This window comes from Salvelinus namaycush, chromosome 15, assembly GCF_016432855.1.
Source record: "Salvelinus namaycush isolate Seneca chromosome 15, SaNama_1.0, whole genome shotgun sequence".
Classification (NCBI taxonomy): Eukaryota; Metazoa; Chordata; class Actinopteri; order Salmoniformes; family Salmonidae; genus Salvelinus; species Salvelinus namaycush.
Genome location: NC_052321.1, coordinates 3,947,127 through 3,959,803, shown reverse-complemented (window position 1 = coordinate 3,959,803; position 12,677 = coordinate 3,947,127). Strand labels below are relative to the sequence as shown.

The 12,677-nt window shown below is 42.5% G+C and overlaps 2 protein-coding genes across 7 annotated transcripts in view; one reads left to right on the top strand and one right to left on the bottom strand.

The window, feature by feature from the left end:
- Window positions 1–1,471, top strand: part of pygl (phosphorylase, glycogen, liver) — a 32,908-nt gene extending 31,437 nt beyond the window's left edge. Inside the window, exon 20 of the mRNA XM_039009216.1 lies at window positions 623–1,471. Within this exon, the coding sequence (XP_038865144.1) occupies window positions 623–811 (189 nt within the window). The 3' untranslated portion in view covers window positions 812–1,471. The remainder of the gene's footprint in view (window positions 1–622) is intronic.
- On the bottom strand, window positions 1,471–12,347 carry LOC120060126 (lysophosphatidylserine lipase ABHD12-like). Of its 6 annotated transcripts, XM_039009219.1 has the most exons (14): window positions 12,286–12,307; window positions 11,653–11,846; window positions 11,203–11,336; window positions 10,889–10,994; window positions 9,812–9,931; window positions 9,258–9,288; window positions 9,123–9,168; window positions 8,639–8,768; window positions 8,175–8,212; window positions 5,076–5,221; window positions 4,765–4,847; window positions 4,055–4,133; window positions 3,764–3,897; window positions 1,471–1,749 (listed from the first exon to the last, which is right to left on the bottom strand). In XM_039009219.1, exons 2-14 carry the CDS (start codon window positions 11,772–11,774, stop codon window positions 1,698–1,700), a joined length of 1,221 nt encoding a protein of 406 aa, XP_038865147.1. In that variant the 5' UTR covers window positions 11,775–11,846; window positions 12,286–12,307; the 3' UTR covers window positions 1,471–1,697. The 6 variants fall into 6 exon arrangements, 4 of the variants coding, with proteins under 4 accessions (XP_038865147.1, XP_038865148.1, XP_038865145.1 ...); XM_039009220.1 differs by lacking the exon at window positions 4,055–4,133 and having other exon boundaries at window positions 12,286–12,308; XR_005478188.1 differs by lacking the exons at window positions 1,471–1,749; window positions 3,764–3,897; window positions 4,055–4,133; window positions 4,765–4,847 and having other exon boundaries at window positions 5,107–5,221; window positions 6,225–8,212; window positions 12,286–12,347.
- Window positions 12,348–12,677: the final 330 nt, after the last annotated feature.

Sequence of the window (12,677 nt, the reverse complement as noted above, 5' to 3'; positions counted from 1 at the left end):
CGAAGGGTCTGAATACTTATGTAAATAAGGTATTTTTTTTTTTTATATAAATGTCTAAAAATCTGTTTTCGCTCTGTCATTATGGGGTATTGTGTGTAGATTGATGAGGAAATTGTTTTATTCAATACATTTTTGAGTAAGGCTGTAACGTAACAAAATGTGGATACTGAATACTTTCCGAATGCACTGTATAGTGTATGTGGTTGTCTTAGCTACCTTGGAGATGTGGTTGTCTTAGCTACCTTGGCGATGTGGTTGTCTTAGCTACCTTGGAGATGTGGTTGTCTTAGCTACCTTGGAGATGTAGTTGTCTTAGCTACCTTGGAGATGTGGTTGTCTTAGCTACCTTGGAGATGTGGTTGTCTTAGCTACCTTGGCGATGTGGTTGTCTTAGCTACCTTGGCGATGTCGTTGTCTTAGCTACCTTGGAGATGTGGTTGTCTTAGCTACCTTGGATATGTCGTTGTCTTAGCTACCTTAACTGAATGCACTTACTTTCAGTGACCAAAGTGTAAGTACACTTTACTTATATATTACTATGATAATATATATTATAAATGATAATTTTGTATTATATGATGACATACAGTATACGATATATTATTCATGTTGTTTCTTATAGAATCCTAAGGAGTGGACGCAGATGGCGATCAAGAATATCGCTGCTTCCGGAAAGTTCTCTAGCGACCGCACTATCGCCGACTACGCCACGGAGGTGTGGGGGGTGGAGCCTACTGATTTGAAGATCCCGCCCCCCAATGAGCCCCGCAAGGCCTTGGCGGAGACCGCCAGGGTGCTGACGGAGAAGTGAGGCTGCCTGGTGTGGTGTAGGGTGAAATTACCCCTAGACGCTGATCTTGGGTCAGTTTTTGTAATTGTTGAGGGGAAGTGGATTCTAGATCTGTATCTAGGGAAACGTCCCCTAGAAGCGTTTTGTGTTCTTTTTAAAGGGACAATCTGGGATTCGGACAACAACAAAGCAGTCACCACGCCACTTTTGGTAAACAGCTGAGGGATAGCCACTCCCAAATGTATAAACAGAGCTATGGAGGCAAGTCCATCTGTGAGATTGAAATGTTTTAACCATGTTTTGAAATGAGTCAAATCCCAGATTGCCCCTTTAGCTCAATAAACTGAGCTCTGTTTGTAAAGCACCTTAACTGATGCAAAATAAGTCTGCTACATACCTTCAGAATCTACAAACAACAGTCTGCCACATACCCTACCTTCAGAATCTACAAACAAAATTATCTATTTTTTCCCCAGCATTTATGAATCCACCTTCTAAATACAAGGTCAAATGGCAGCCTGTCCGCTATATAGTGCACTACTGTTGACCAGACTGCTATTGGCCTTGGTCAAAAGTAGTGCCACACTATAGCTATAGGGTTGAATATGTTCCATAGTTTATTATGCCCCTTGTTTTTCCAATGTTCTGTTGTTACATCAAAATAAATATATTCGTGTCTGATCTGTTGTTCAAACTTTTTTAATTGTAATATAATTCATACAGTCACTGACAACTATGAGAGACTAGTGCAATACACAACCTGACACAGAAACATGGACACGGCCCTTGTTGAAAGTTTTGAGTGAGGAACAAGGATCTCACAAAGACCATGAACAGGCAATACAGTATGTGTAATTGTTCTGTTTTTTTTACAGTGGGCAGCTCTTCCCCGAAAAATGTCGCCGACTCACCGGACTATCGGTCTATCAATGTTGTTATTCTTACTTTGTAGAAACCTCCTGCGGAGAAAAGCACATGAAACCCAAATCATTTTCAAGACAGTGACTATCCCTTATTCTGAACTTGACCCCCCGTCCTTGTTAATCTCATATAAACAACCTCTGTGAGACCCAAATGGTGCCTTGTATAGTGCACTACTTTGGACCTGGGTCCATAGGGCTCTTGTTAAAAGTAGTGCACTATACACTGTGTACAAAACATTAGGAACACCTTCCTAATATTGAGATGCCCCCTTTTTGTCCTCAGAACAGCCTCAATTTGTCGGGGGCATGGACTCGACAAGGTGTCGAAAGTGTTCCACAGGGATGCTGGTCCATGTTGACTCCAATGCTTCCCACAGTTGTGTCCAGTTGGCTGGATGTCCTTTGGGTGATGGACCATTCTTGATACACACAGGAAACCCAGCAGCGTTGCAGTTCTTGACAAACTCAAACCGGTGCGGCTGGCACCTACTAACAGATCCCGTTCAAAGGCACTTACAGTAAACATTTTGTCTTGGCCATTCACCCTCTGAATGACACACATACGCAATCCATGTCTCAAGGCTTAAAAATCATTCTTTAACCTGTCTCTTCCCCTTCATCTACACTGATTGAAGTGGATTTAACAGGGGACATCAATAAGGGATTATAGCTTTCACCTGGATTCACCTGGTCAGTCTATGTCATGGAAATAGCAGGTGTTCCTAAAGTTGTGTCCACTCAGTGACTAGGGCGCCATTTGGGACTCAGGCAGCCATTTTGTACTTTAACTCTGGATCAACACAAGTTGTATCCATTATTGGCAAAGATGAATATATAACTTACCCAACCACACTGGCCAGGTTGGAGTGATGAATATATAACTTACCCAACCACACTGGCCAGGTTGGAGTGATGGATATATAACTTACCCAACCACACTGGCCAGGTTGGAGTGATGGATATATATATAACTTACCCAACCACACTGGCCAGGTTGGAGTGATAGATATATATAACTTACCCAACCACACTGGCCAGGTTGGAGTGATGAATATATAACTTACCCAACCACACTGGCCAGGTTGGAGTGATGGATATATATATAACTTACCCAACCACACTGGCCAGGTTGGAGTGATAGATATATATAACTTACCCAACCACACTGGCCAGGTTGGAGTGATGAATATATAACTTACCCAACCACACTGGCCAGGTTGGAGTGATGGATATATATATAACTTACCCAACCACACTGGCCAGGTTGGAGTGATAGATATATATAACTTACCCAACCACACTGGCCAGGTTGGAGTGATGGATATATATAACTTACCCAACCACACTGGCCAGGTTGGAGTGATAGATATATATAACTTACCCAACCACACTGGCCAGGTTGGAGTGATGAATATATAACTTACCCAACCACACTGGCCAGGTTGGAGTGATGAATATATAACTTACCCAACCACACTGGCCAGGTTGGAGTGATGAATATATAACTTACCCAACCACACTGGCCAGGTTGGAGTGATGGATATATATAACTTACCCAACCACACTGGCCAGGTTGGAGTGATGGATATATAACTTACCCAACCACACTGGCCAGGTTGGAGTGATGGATATATAACTTACCCAACCACACTGGCCAGGTTGGAGTGATAGATATATATATAACTTACCCAACCACACTGGCCAGGTTGGAGTGATGGATATATATAACTTACCCAACCACACTGGCCAGGTTGGAGTGATGGATATATATAACTTACCCAACCACACTGGCCAGGTTGGAGTGATAGATATATATATAACTTACCCAACCACACTGGCCAGGTTGGAGTGATGGATATATAACTTACCCAACCACACTGGCCAGGTTGGAGTGATAGATATATATATAACTTACCCAACCACACTGGCCAGGTTGGAGTGATGGATATATATAACTTACCCAACCACACTGGCCAGGTTGGAGTGATAGATATATATAACTTACCCAACCACACTGGCCAGGTTGGAGTGATGGATATATATAACTTACCCAACCACACTGGCCAGGTTAGGATCCAAATAGATATAGTTGTGTGAGTATCCCAAGGATTCACTGTAGGATACAATGCGCACCTGGTCCTCTGCATACTGTTGTCTAGGGGCTTGAAGTGCAATCTGGTACAGCTGGGAAGACACACACATACACACACACATACATACATTCTAGCTCATTCTCCTATAGTATAGTAACAGTGCACACATCAATGTATGGGTTGGATTGAACAACTTTCCCTAAATCACTAAATGTCTTTAATTTCTACAAGATCAGTATGTTACGTACCTTCTGGCCCATGTAAAAAGGAACCACATTGTCATCCTCAGCGTGTAGGAAAAGGACACGAGTGGTCAAGGTCTTTAAACTACATACTGTATTACCTCAACTACCTGGTACCCCTGCACATTGACTCAGTACTGGTACTCCTTGTATATAGCCATGCTATTACCTGGTACCCCTGCACATTGACTCAGTACTGGTACTCCTTGTATATAGCCATGCTATTACCTGGTACCCCTGCACATTGACTCAGTACTGGTACTCCTTGTATATAGCCATGCTATTACCTGGTACCCCTGCACATTGACTCAGTACTGGTACTCCTTGTAGATAGCCTCGTTATTGTTTTTGTGTTACTATTTCCTTTTTTATTTATCAAATATCTTTCTTACTTTTAACTCTGCATTGTTGGTTAAGGGCTCCTAAGTATTTCACTGTAAGGTTGTATTTGGCACATGTGACCAATAACATTTGATTTTATATAGTGCAGTGCACTACCTCTGACCAGAGCCCTATAGGTCAAAATGTGTGGCACTATACAGTAGTGCACTATGGGACACAGCGCTCCTCAACCTATGTTGTTATGGTAACACAGGCAGTACTTACTTTTCATCGTTAGCGAACACCATGTTGTTGCTTTGGTAACACAGGCAGTACTTACTTTTCATCGTTAGCGAACACCATGTTGTTGCTTTGGTAACACAGGCAGTACTTACTTTTCATCGTTAGCAAACACCATGTTGTTGCTTTGCATGACGTGATGAAGAACGCTTTCAAAACCTGGAAGACACTGATACATCTGAATAGAGAAGGGAACAACAAAATCAGTTCAGAAATGTTTTGAGCTTAACTAGTCCTAGAGAAGAGCAATATGGGTCAAATATACAGGAAGGAGATGGAGGGATTGCTGAATCATTCTTGTGAAACGGGGAAATTAAGCCATCTCTGGGTTTCATAGTGCAATAACACACTGTTGCACAAGGCCGCAGATAGGCAGGCGGACAAGAGTGAGGAAGAGACACCTCACCATGCTGAGGGGATGGCTGGCGACTTCCTCCTCCATATTGGTGTACGGAGCCTCCAGGATCACACCATCAACAGCATAGCTTGGCTCCAGATCTGCTTGTGTTACGTCACTCAGATCACGTGCTCTTTCTCTTGCCAACTCCATTGCTGTCAAGCCGAACATGGAAACATGTCAAGACAAACATGGAAACATGTCAAGACAAACATGTCAAGACAAACATGGAAACATGTCAAGACAAACATGGAAACGTCAATACAAACATGGAAACATGTCAAGACAAACATGGAAACATGTCAAGACAAACATGGAAACATGTCAAGACAAACATGGAAACATGTCAAGACAAAACATGGAAACATGTCAAGACGAAACATGTCAAGACAAACATGGAAACATGTCAAGACAAACATGGAAACATGTCAAGACAAACATGGAAACGTCAAGACAAACATGGAAACGTCAAGACAAACATGGAAACATGTCAAGACAAACATGGAAACATGTCATGACAAACATGGAAACATGTCAAGACAAACATGGAAACGTCAATACAAACATGGAAACATGTCAAGACAAACATGGAAACATGTCAATACAAACATGTCATGACAAACATGGAAACATGTCAAGACAAACATGGAAACATGTCAAGACAAACATGGAAATGACAAACATTTTTGTCATAGATCCATTATTAATGTTATGTTCAATCAGTGACTTCTTTAGAGTTACATAATGAATGCTTGAACTGCATGCCAAAAAGTTATGTTTACCCATTTAAAGATACAGTCCGGGATCTTAAAGCACAACAAATTTGTATATATATATATATATATATATATATATATATATATATATATATATATATATATATATATATATTACACAGTACCAGTTTGGACACACCTACTCATGCAAAGCTGTCATCAAGGCAAGGGGTGGCTTCTTTGAATAATATAAAATATTTTAGTTACTACACGATTCCATATGTGTTGTTTCATAGTTTTGATGTCTTCACTATAATTCTACAATGTAGAAAATAGTAAAAATAAAGAAAATCCCTGGAATGAGTAGGTGTGTCCAAACTTTTGACTGGTACTGTGTGTATAATATACGAATTGCAAACCAAAAAGCAGGATGTAAAATTACATATGAAATGGAGGACGTAGTACACACAAAACAGGGACCCGGTTTGGCTTTTGAGCACCACTATCAAAACTACTGGCTGAAATTATACAAAAGTTCCGGAGCATCACTTTAAATTGTTTGGAGCGTGTGTCGAGTGTGTCTCCTTTTCTTTTATACATTTTATTCTCCCTCAGTCAGCACCTCTACACATTTTTGTGGGGTGTCATGCTTTTTAATAGAGGTTCTATCAGTGGAACCCTTGCATAAACTCCAGCTGCATACTGAACGTTGAGATTGCGTTGAGGCCAGTCACTGACGTTGGCAGCGCAAACAGACTGGCACGCAGGCTATCAAGACCGGTCACTGACGTTGGCAGCGCAAACAGACTGGCACGCAGGCTATCAAGACCGGTCACTGACGTTGGCAGCGCAAACAGACTGGCACGCAGGCTATCAAGACCGGTCACTGACGTTGAAAACAACAGGAAAAATAACAATTGAGTGTACCTCCAAATCAGATGAATAAATTGGGGAATCAAAAATCAATGGTAGCTGTGAAGGTAGATAAACGAACTAGATCAGAAATGCTCAAATGTCCTAGATGGCAAAGGTCCGGTTCGATATTGTAATTTATCGGCGTAGTAACAAACCCCCCAGCTCGTAACCCAAACTATTCACAACCCCTCTTGTTGGCAGAGAGAAAAGTTAGCAGGTTTAAACTTAATTTCCTGCAGGTTTTTTTGTTTTTTTTGTTGACGGTATTGACCTCCGTTCTGGGTCCGGCCCACAGTCCACCTATTGAGGTATGACTGAACTAACTAAACCTTTATCAGAGTCCGCTCACTTGGATCTGAAGACTTCTGACTTTGTTCATCACCACTGACAAACTATATGTCCGATTCTCCACACTTTTCCCTGTCATGGATTTAAAAACATATTTGATTGGCGTAGAAACTGTCTGGAGCTGGTGGAGGAACTGTCAGGAGCTGGTGTAGGAACTGTCAGGAGCTGGTGTAGGAACTGTCAGGAGCTGGTGTAGGAACTGTCTGGAGCTGGTGGAGGAACTGTCTGGAGCTGGTGGAGGAACTGTCTGGAGCTGGTGGAGGAACTGTCTGGAGCTGGTGAAGGAACTGTCTGGAGCTGGTGTAGGAACTGTCTGGAGCTGGTGTAGGAACTGTCTGGAGCTGGTGGAGGAACTGTCAGGAGCTGGTGTAGGAACTGTCTGGAGCTGGTGAAGGAACTGTCTGGGGCTGGTGTAGGAACTGTCTGGAGCTGGTGAAGGAACTGTCTGGAGCTGGTGTAGGAACTGTCTGGAGCTGGTGTAGGAACTGTCTGGAGCTGGTGAAGGAACTGTCTGGAGCTGGTGTAGGAACTGTCTGGAGCTGGTGTAGGAACTGTCTGGGGCTGGTGAAGGAACTGTCTGGAGCTGGTGTAGGAACTGTCTGGAGCTGGTGTAGGAACTGTCTGGAGCTGGTGTAGGAACTGTCTGGAGCTGGTGTAGGAACTGTCTGGAGCTGGTGAAGGAACTGTCTGGAGCTGGTGAAGGAACTGTCTGGAGCTGGTGTAGGAACTGTCTGGAGCTGGTGTAGGAACTGTCTGGAGCTGGTGTAGGACCTGTCTGGAGCTGGTGTAGGACCTGTCTGGAGCTGGTGTAGGAACTGTCTGGAGCTGGTGTAGGAACTGTCTGGAGCTGGTGTAGGAACTGTCTGGAGCTGGTGAAGGAACTGTCTGGGGCTGGTGAAGGAACTGTCTGGGGCTGGTGAAGGAACTGTCTGGAGCTGGTGTAGGAACTGTCTGGAGCTGGTGAAGGAACTGTCTGGAGCTGGTGAAGGAACTGTCTGGAGCTGGTGAAGGAACTGTCTGGAGCTGGTGTAGGAACTGTCTGGAGCTGGTGGAGGAACTGTCTGGAGCTGGTGGAGGAACTGTCTGGAGCTGGTGGAGGACCTGTCTGGAGCTGGAGGGAGTAACTCACCCTGTTCCTGTATCTTTACAGCAGCGTTGGTGGCCACCCTGCGGAGAGAGTTCACACATCTCCATTTTGGGGAAAAGAGTCTAGAATGAAACCCAGGGTGAATCCCAAATTGACCGCTAAGCCTTAAACCCTCTGCACTTGTGGAGATCTTAAGAGAATTTTGATTAGTATAACCAATGTTGAACCTTCCACCTAGCCTATCAGAGGGCAGGGTGGAGATACTAGCAGATAGGTTAAACTTGTCAAATATTCTCAGAGCTCCACAGATGCGTAAGTCTTAGGAGTCCATTTGAGATGCTTCTACACCTGCATTGTTTGGTGTTTTAGGTTGGGTTTCTTTACAGCACTTTGTGACATCAGATGATGATAGAAGGGCTTAATAAATACATTTGATTGATTGATTGATATTGGGCCCAAATGTTTCAAAAAAAGAAGAAGCAAAATGCCAAGAGAGACTCACTCACCCAGTGCCCAAGGAATGTCCCCACAGACAGACCTGGCTGGTCCTGCTGCGTGTCTTTACCCACTGGTACAGATAGAGGGCGTCAGAGGTCATCCCAACCTCACTGGGTTCCCCACTGGAATCTCCATAACCTGGAGGGAGGCAAGGTGAGAAAGCAGTCCTTTGATTCATGATGTCACTATGGCTGCTTTCACCCTGGGTAGACTATATTTCCACTCTGCTACCATGACAACAAATCTGATGCAAAAAAAAAGATGTAAAATATTAAATATTTATCTCTGCGCTCCAGACGTCTAAGAGAGCAACACTACGTTAACTACATGAAGTCCTATTTTAGGATGAATTAATGAATTCATACATCAATTAATTTTTATTTACATGTCAAATCGCCATACCTTACGGGATTATTTGACACATCTGAGTTTTTTGTAATGGCCAGGGAAATATGACAATATATGTGTATATTAATTTTTATTTGTGTTTACCTCTGTAGTCCAGTGACAGTACATGATACCCTGCTGCACTTAGGATCTAGAAAATAGACAGGCTTGGTTAGGACATCCTTATTTTAACCAATACTCCCAAAATCTATTATTTCAGACTAGAACAACATACAGTACCTTCACAAGTTCCACTCTGTGGTTTATGGCCCTTTGGACATGACAGGACAGTTTGAGAGTTTAATAACATAAAACAAAACAACAACAAAAAAAGCTCCTTCTCATTCATTGAAACAACACTGGGATGACTATGGTATATCTGTGGAATAAACCAAGGGATGTCACTGATTTACTTAATCTCGAAACTAAGAATCAAACAAGTGACTACTGGGATGTATTCATTAGACACAAAATGGAAGAAAATGTACTGAAACAGGGAACATGTTCTTATTTTCCCAAAAGGAACACAAATGTTCTATTTCCAAAACATTTTACCACGGTGTTCCCTAATGAACATGACCCTGATGATGTAATAATACCCACTGGACTTCATTAGGAGTGTCTACCAGGATGTGCATCCCAAATGGCCCCCTATTCCCTATATAGTGCACTACTTTTGACCAGGGCCCAGACCTCCCTCACTCATAGGGCTCTGGTCAAATGTAGTGCACTATATAGGAAATAGGGTTCCATTTAGGATACACACAGGGTCTCTACCCCAACACTAGACCCACCTGGAGCCCACGTTGCCGTGGAGATAGATGATAACAGGAGAACCATCTCCCAGAGTCTCACTGTACCACTCAGGGCAGGCCCCCTGGGCCTTCTCCCATTGGCTGTCGGGAACCGTATGCCTAAGAGACACAGACAGCACAAACAAACAGTGCAGAGTGAAGTTACTTAAGTTACTTTTTACATTTATGTAACCACAACTAAGCCCAAAAACAGATTGTATTTGAAAATAACATTAATTTCAAAGCTTGATTGCACTGAGACACGATCACATACTTTTGTATATATAGTGTATGTGGACACCCCTTCAAATTTGGCTATTTCAGCCACACCCATTGCTGACAGGTGTATAAAATCGAGCATACAGCCATACAATCTCCATAGACAAACATTGTCAGTAGAATGGCCTTACTGAAGAGCTCGGTGACTTTCAAAGTGGCACCGTCATGGGATGCCACCTTTCTAACAAGTCAGTTCATCAAATTTCTGCCCTGCTAGAGCTGCCCCCAGTCAACTGTAAGTGTTGTCATTGTGAAGTGGAAACGTTTAGGAGAAACAACGGCTCAGCCGGGAAGTGGTAGGCCACACAAGCTCACAAAACGGGACCGCCGGGTGCTGAAGCGCGTAGTGAGTAAAAATCGCCTGTCCTCGGTTGCAACACTCACTATCGAGTTACAAACTGCCTCTGGAAAGCAGAATCAATGAGTTAACTTGCCAAAATATTCTGAAATAACTTTATTTTTTTAGAAAGAAAGTAAAGCTTCAAATGGACATGGTCTTATTGACTCAACAAACAAAAACACATATTGAAGTTTAGTTTTCTTAACGAACCTGATAATCAGTTGATATTTTGGGTTGTTTATCAAAATTAGCTGGCTAACTCCTTGATAATGTTTTGTAGTATACCCGTCTGCAATGATTTGAAAAAACACTTGACTGGTGAAAACAACAATGGGATCCCATATGGACCCTGGTCAAAAGTAGTGCACTATGTAGGGAATAGGCTACCATTTTGGGGTCAAAAGTAGTGCACTATGTAGGGAATAGGGTGCCATTTTGAGACGTATCCACTGACTTACCATACACCCAGTGAGATCCCCTCCTCTGGACTGAGGTAAAAGTTTAGAGTGTGGTTCAGGGAGAGCTCTGCTGGACTGGTCAGGTCCACAAGGTACGGAAACCTTACTGATTAACAGATTTCAAAACAAAAAGAAGTTATCATTCTTTATTCAGTTCCTACCAGTCTGATCATCCCATGCAATAATATTACTGAACACACAGTAGTTTGCTGTATATACAATCAATATGGTATGCAGCATATGCAGAAGCAACATTCAATTATGTAATTTCATAATTTTACACCATGTCAATTTTCAATAGGGTCAGACTGAACTCCTCTTCGTACACCAGTGAGAAAAGACAACATGGCCTAGTATCCATGGAAACAGGCCGAGCATGACAGGCAGAGAGATGTAGACGATACACTGCAGTAAGATCGCCTTCTTCAAAATGGATAACCACGGAGAACTGTAAGATAAGATAAGAAAACTTTATTGTCCAAAATGGAAATGTATCTTTTGACGCTCTGGCTTTCATTCACTTTAGACTTATGAGGTAGACGGATGCCGTTGAAAATGGTGTGAACATGCAAGAGAGGCCTTATAACAGGACAAAACAATAGTAGCCGTGCATTATAACAACTTTACAATACATGTTAGTCCACCAGACGGCTGACTCTCTCTGCAATTGATCCTGGCGACAAGGTTAGCTATGACAACACTGAAACAAGTGAAAATACAGTCCTAGAGGCTGGCTTCGGGAACATGAAGGCTACAGTACTTACTAGTGTGACCGTTCACTTGTAACAGTATTCCGTTTGCAGTAAGACTTCTTATTTTCAGACCCTGGGGTTTCCTTGTTGTCCATGGTCTTAGTTTCGTTGTCCTTATCAACTGTTTTCCTCATTTTTGAAGTGTAAACTAAACTGCAGAGAACTTACTGACAGAAATTGTCGAGAGAACATGTAGGTTTTTCTTCCTGGTGACGGGAAGGATTGGGAAATATGAGGTGAAGGGTTGTCTCTGTGTAATAGGAAGCTGATTGGCTGAAAAGGCTAATAAACGTTAACATGTTGATTAGGCTTCACACACACACGCACGCACAGGGATATGAGTTTTGTTTGACAACAGCAGGCTACAGAGGAGAGGGAAATCAAGATGCCTACTAATTACAGGTCAAATAAAGAGAATTACAGCTATTCACTGTCTTTCACTCATATTACACTGTTTAGATTACACTCATGCCAAAAACTAAAGCAACTTACTGTTTGATTAGGTTTTCAATGTTATGAAGGCATGTTTTATTTAAAATGTAGGCCTATTTAGGCTATTCAATTATTTGCAAAGTTTGGTATGTGTCTATTTTTTTTTAACCATAAAAAAAAATGTGATGCCCTCGTTTCATATTAAACACGTACTTCTAAACATATGAATTGTTGCCTTCCTTGCCTGTGAAAAGGGTCGGGGGCCTTGAAGAAGAGGAATTCCAGCTCCTGTGAACGCGGCGCGCCAGTGACTGCATCCGCGCGACTCCAGAGCTTTTCAATGCGTCACCACCCCTTCCTCTCCGAGGAGCTTTTCAAAATCCTAAAGGAGAGATGCAGCTGACTCGGAAGGTATTTTAGCCTGCTCAACGAGAACAAACCGTTTGACAACAGAAGTATAAAATACAGCAGGTTACCTGGGTTACGCTAGCCCCAAATAAGGAGTTTTATCAATAAGTTTCAGGAAGGGTTTATTTGAGAGAAATTCAAAACATTTTTTTTTAATGGAAGGACGAACGATTCTGAAACTTCCGTAACGGTCTCCC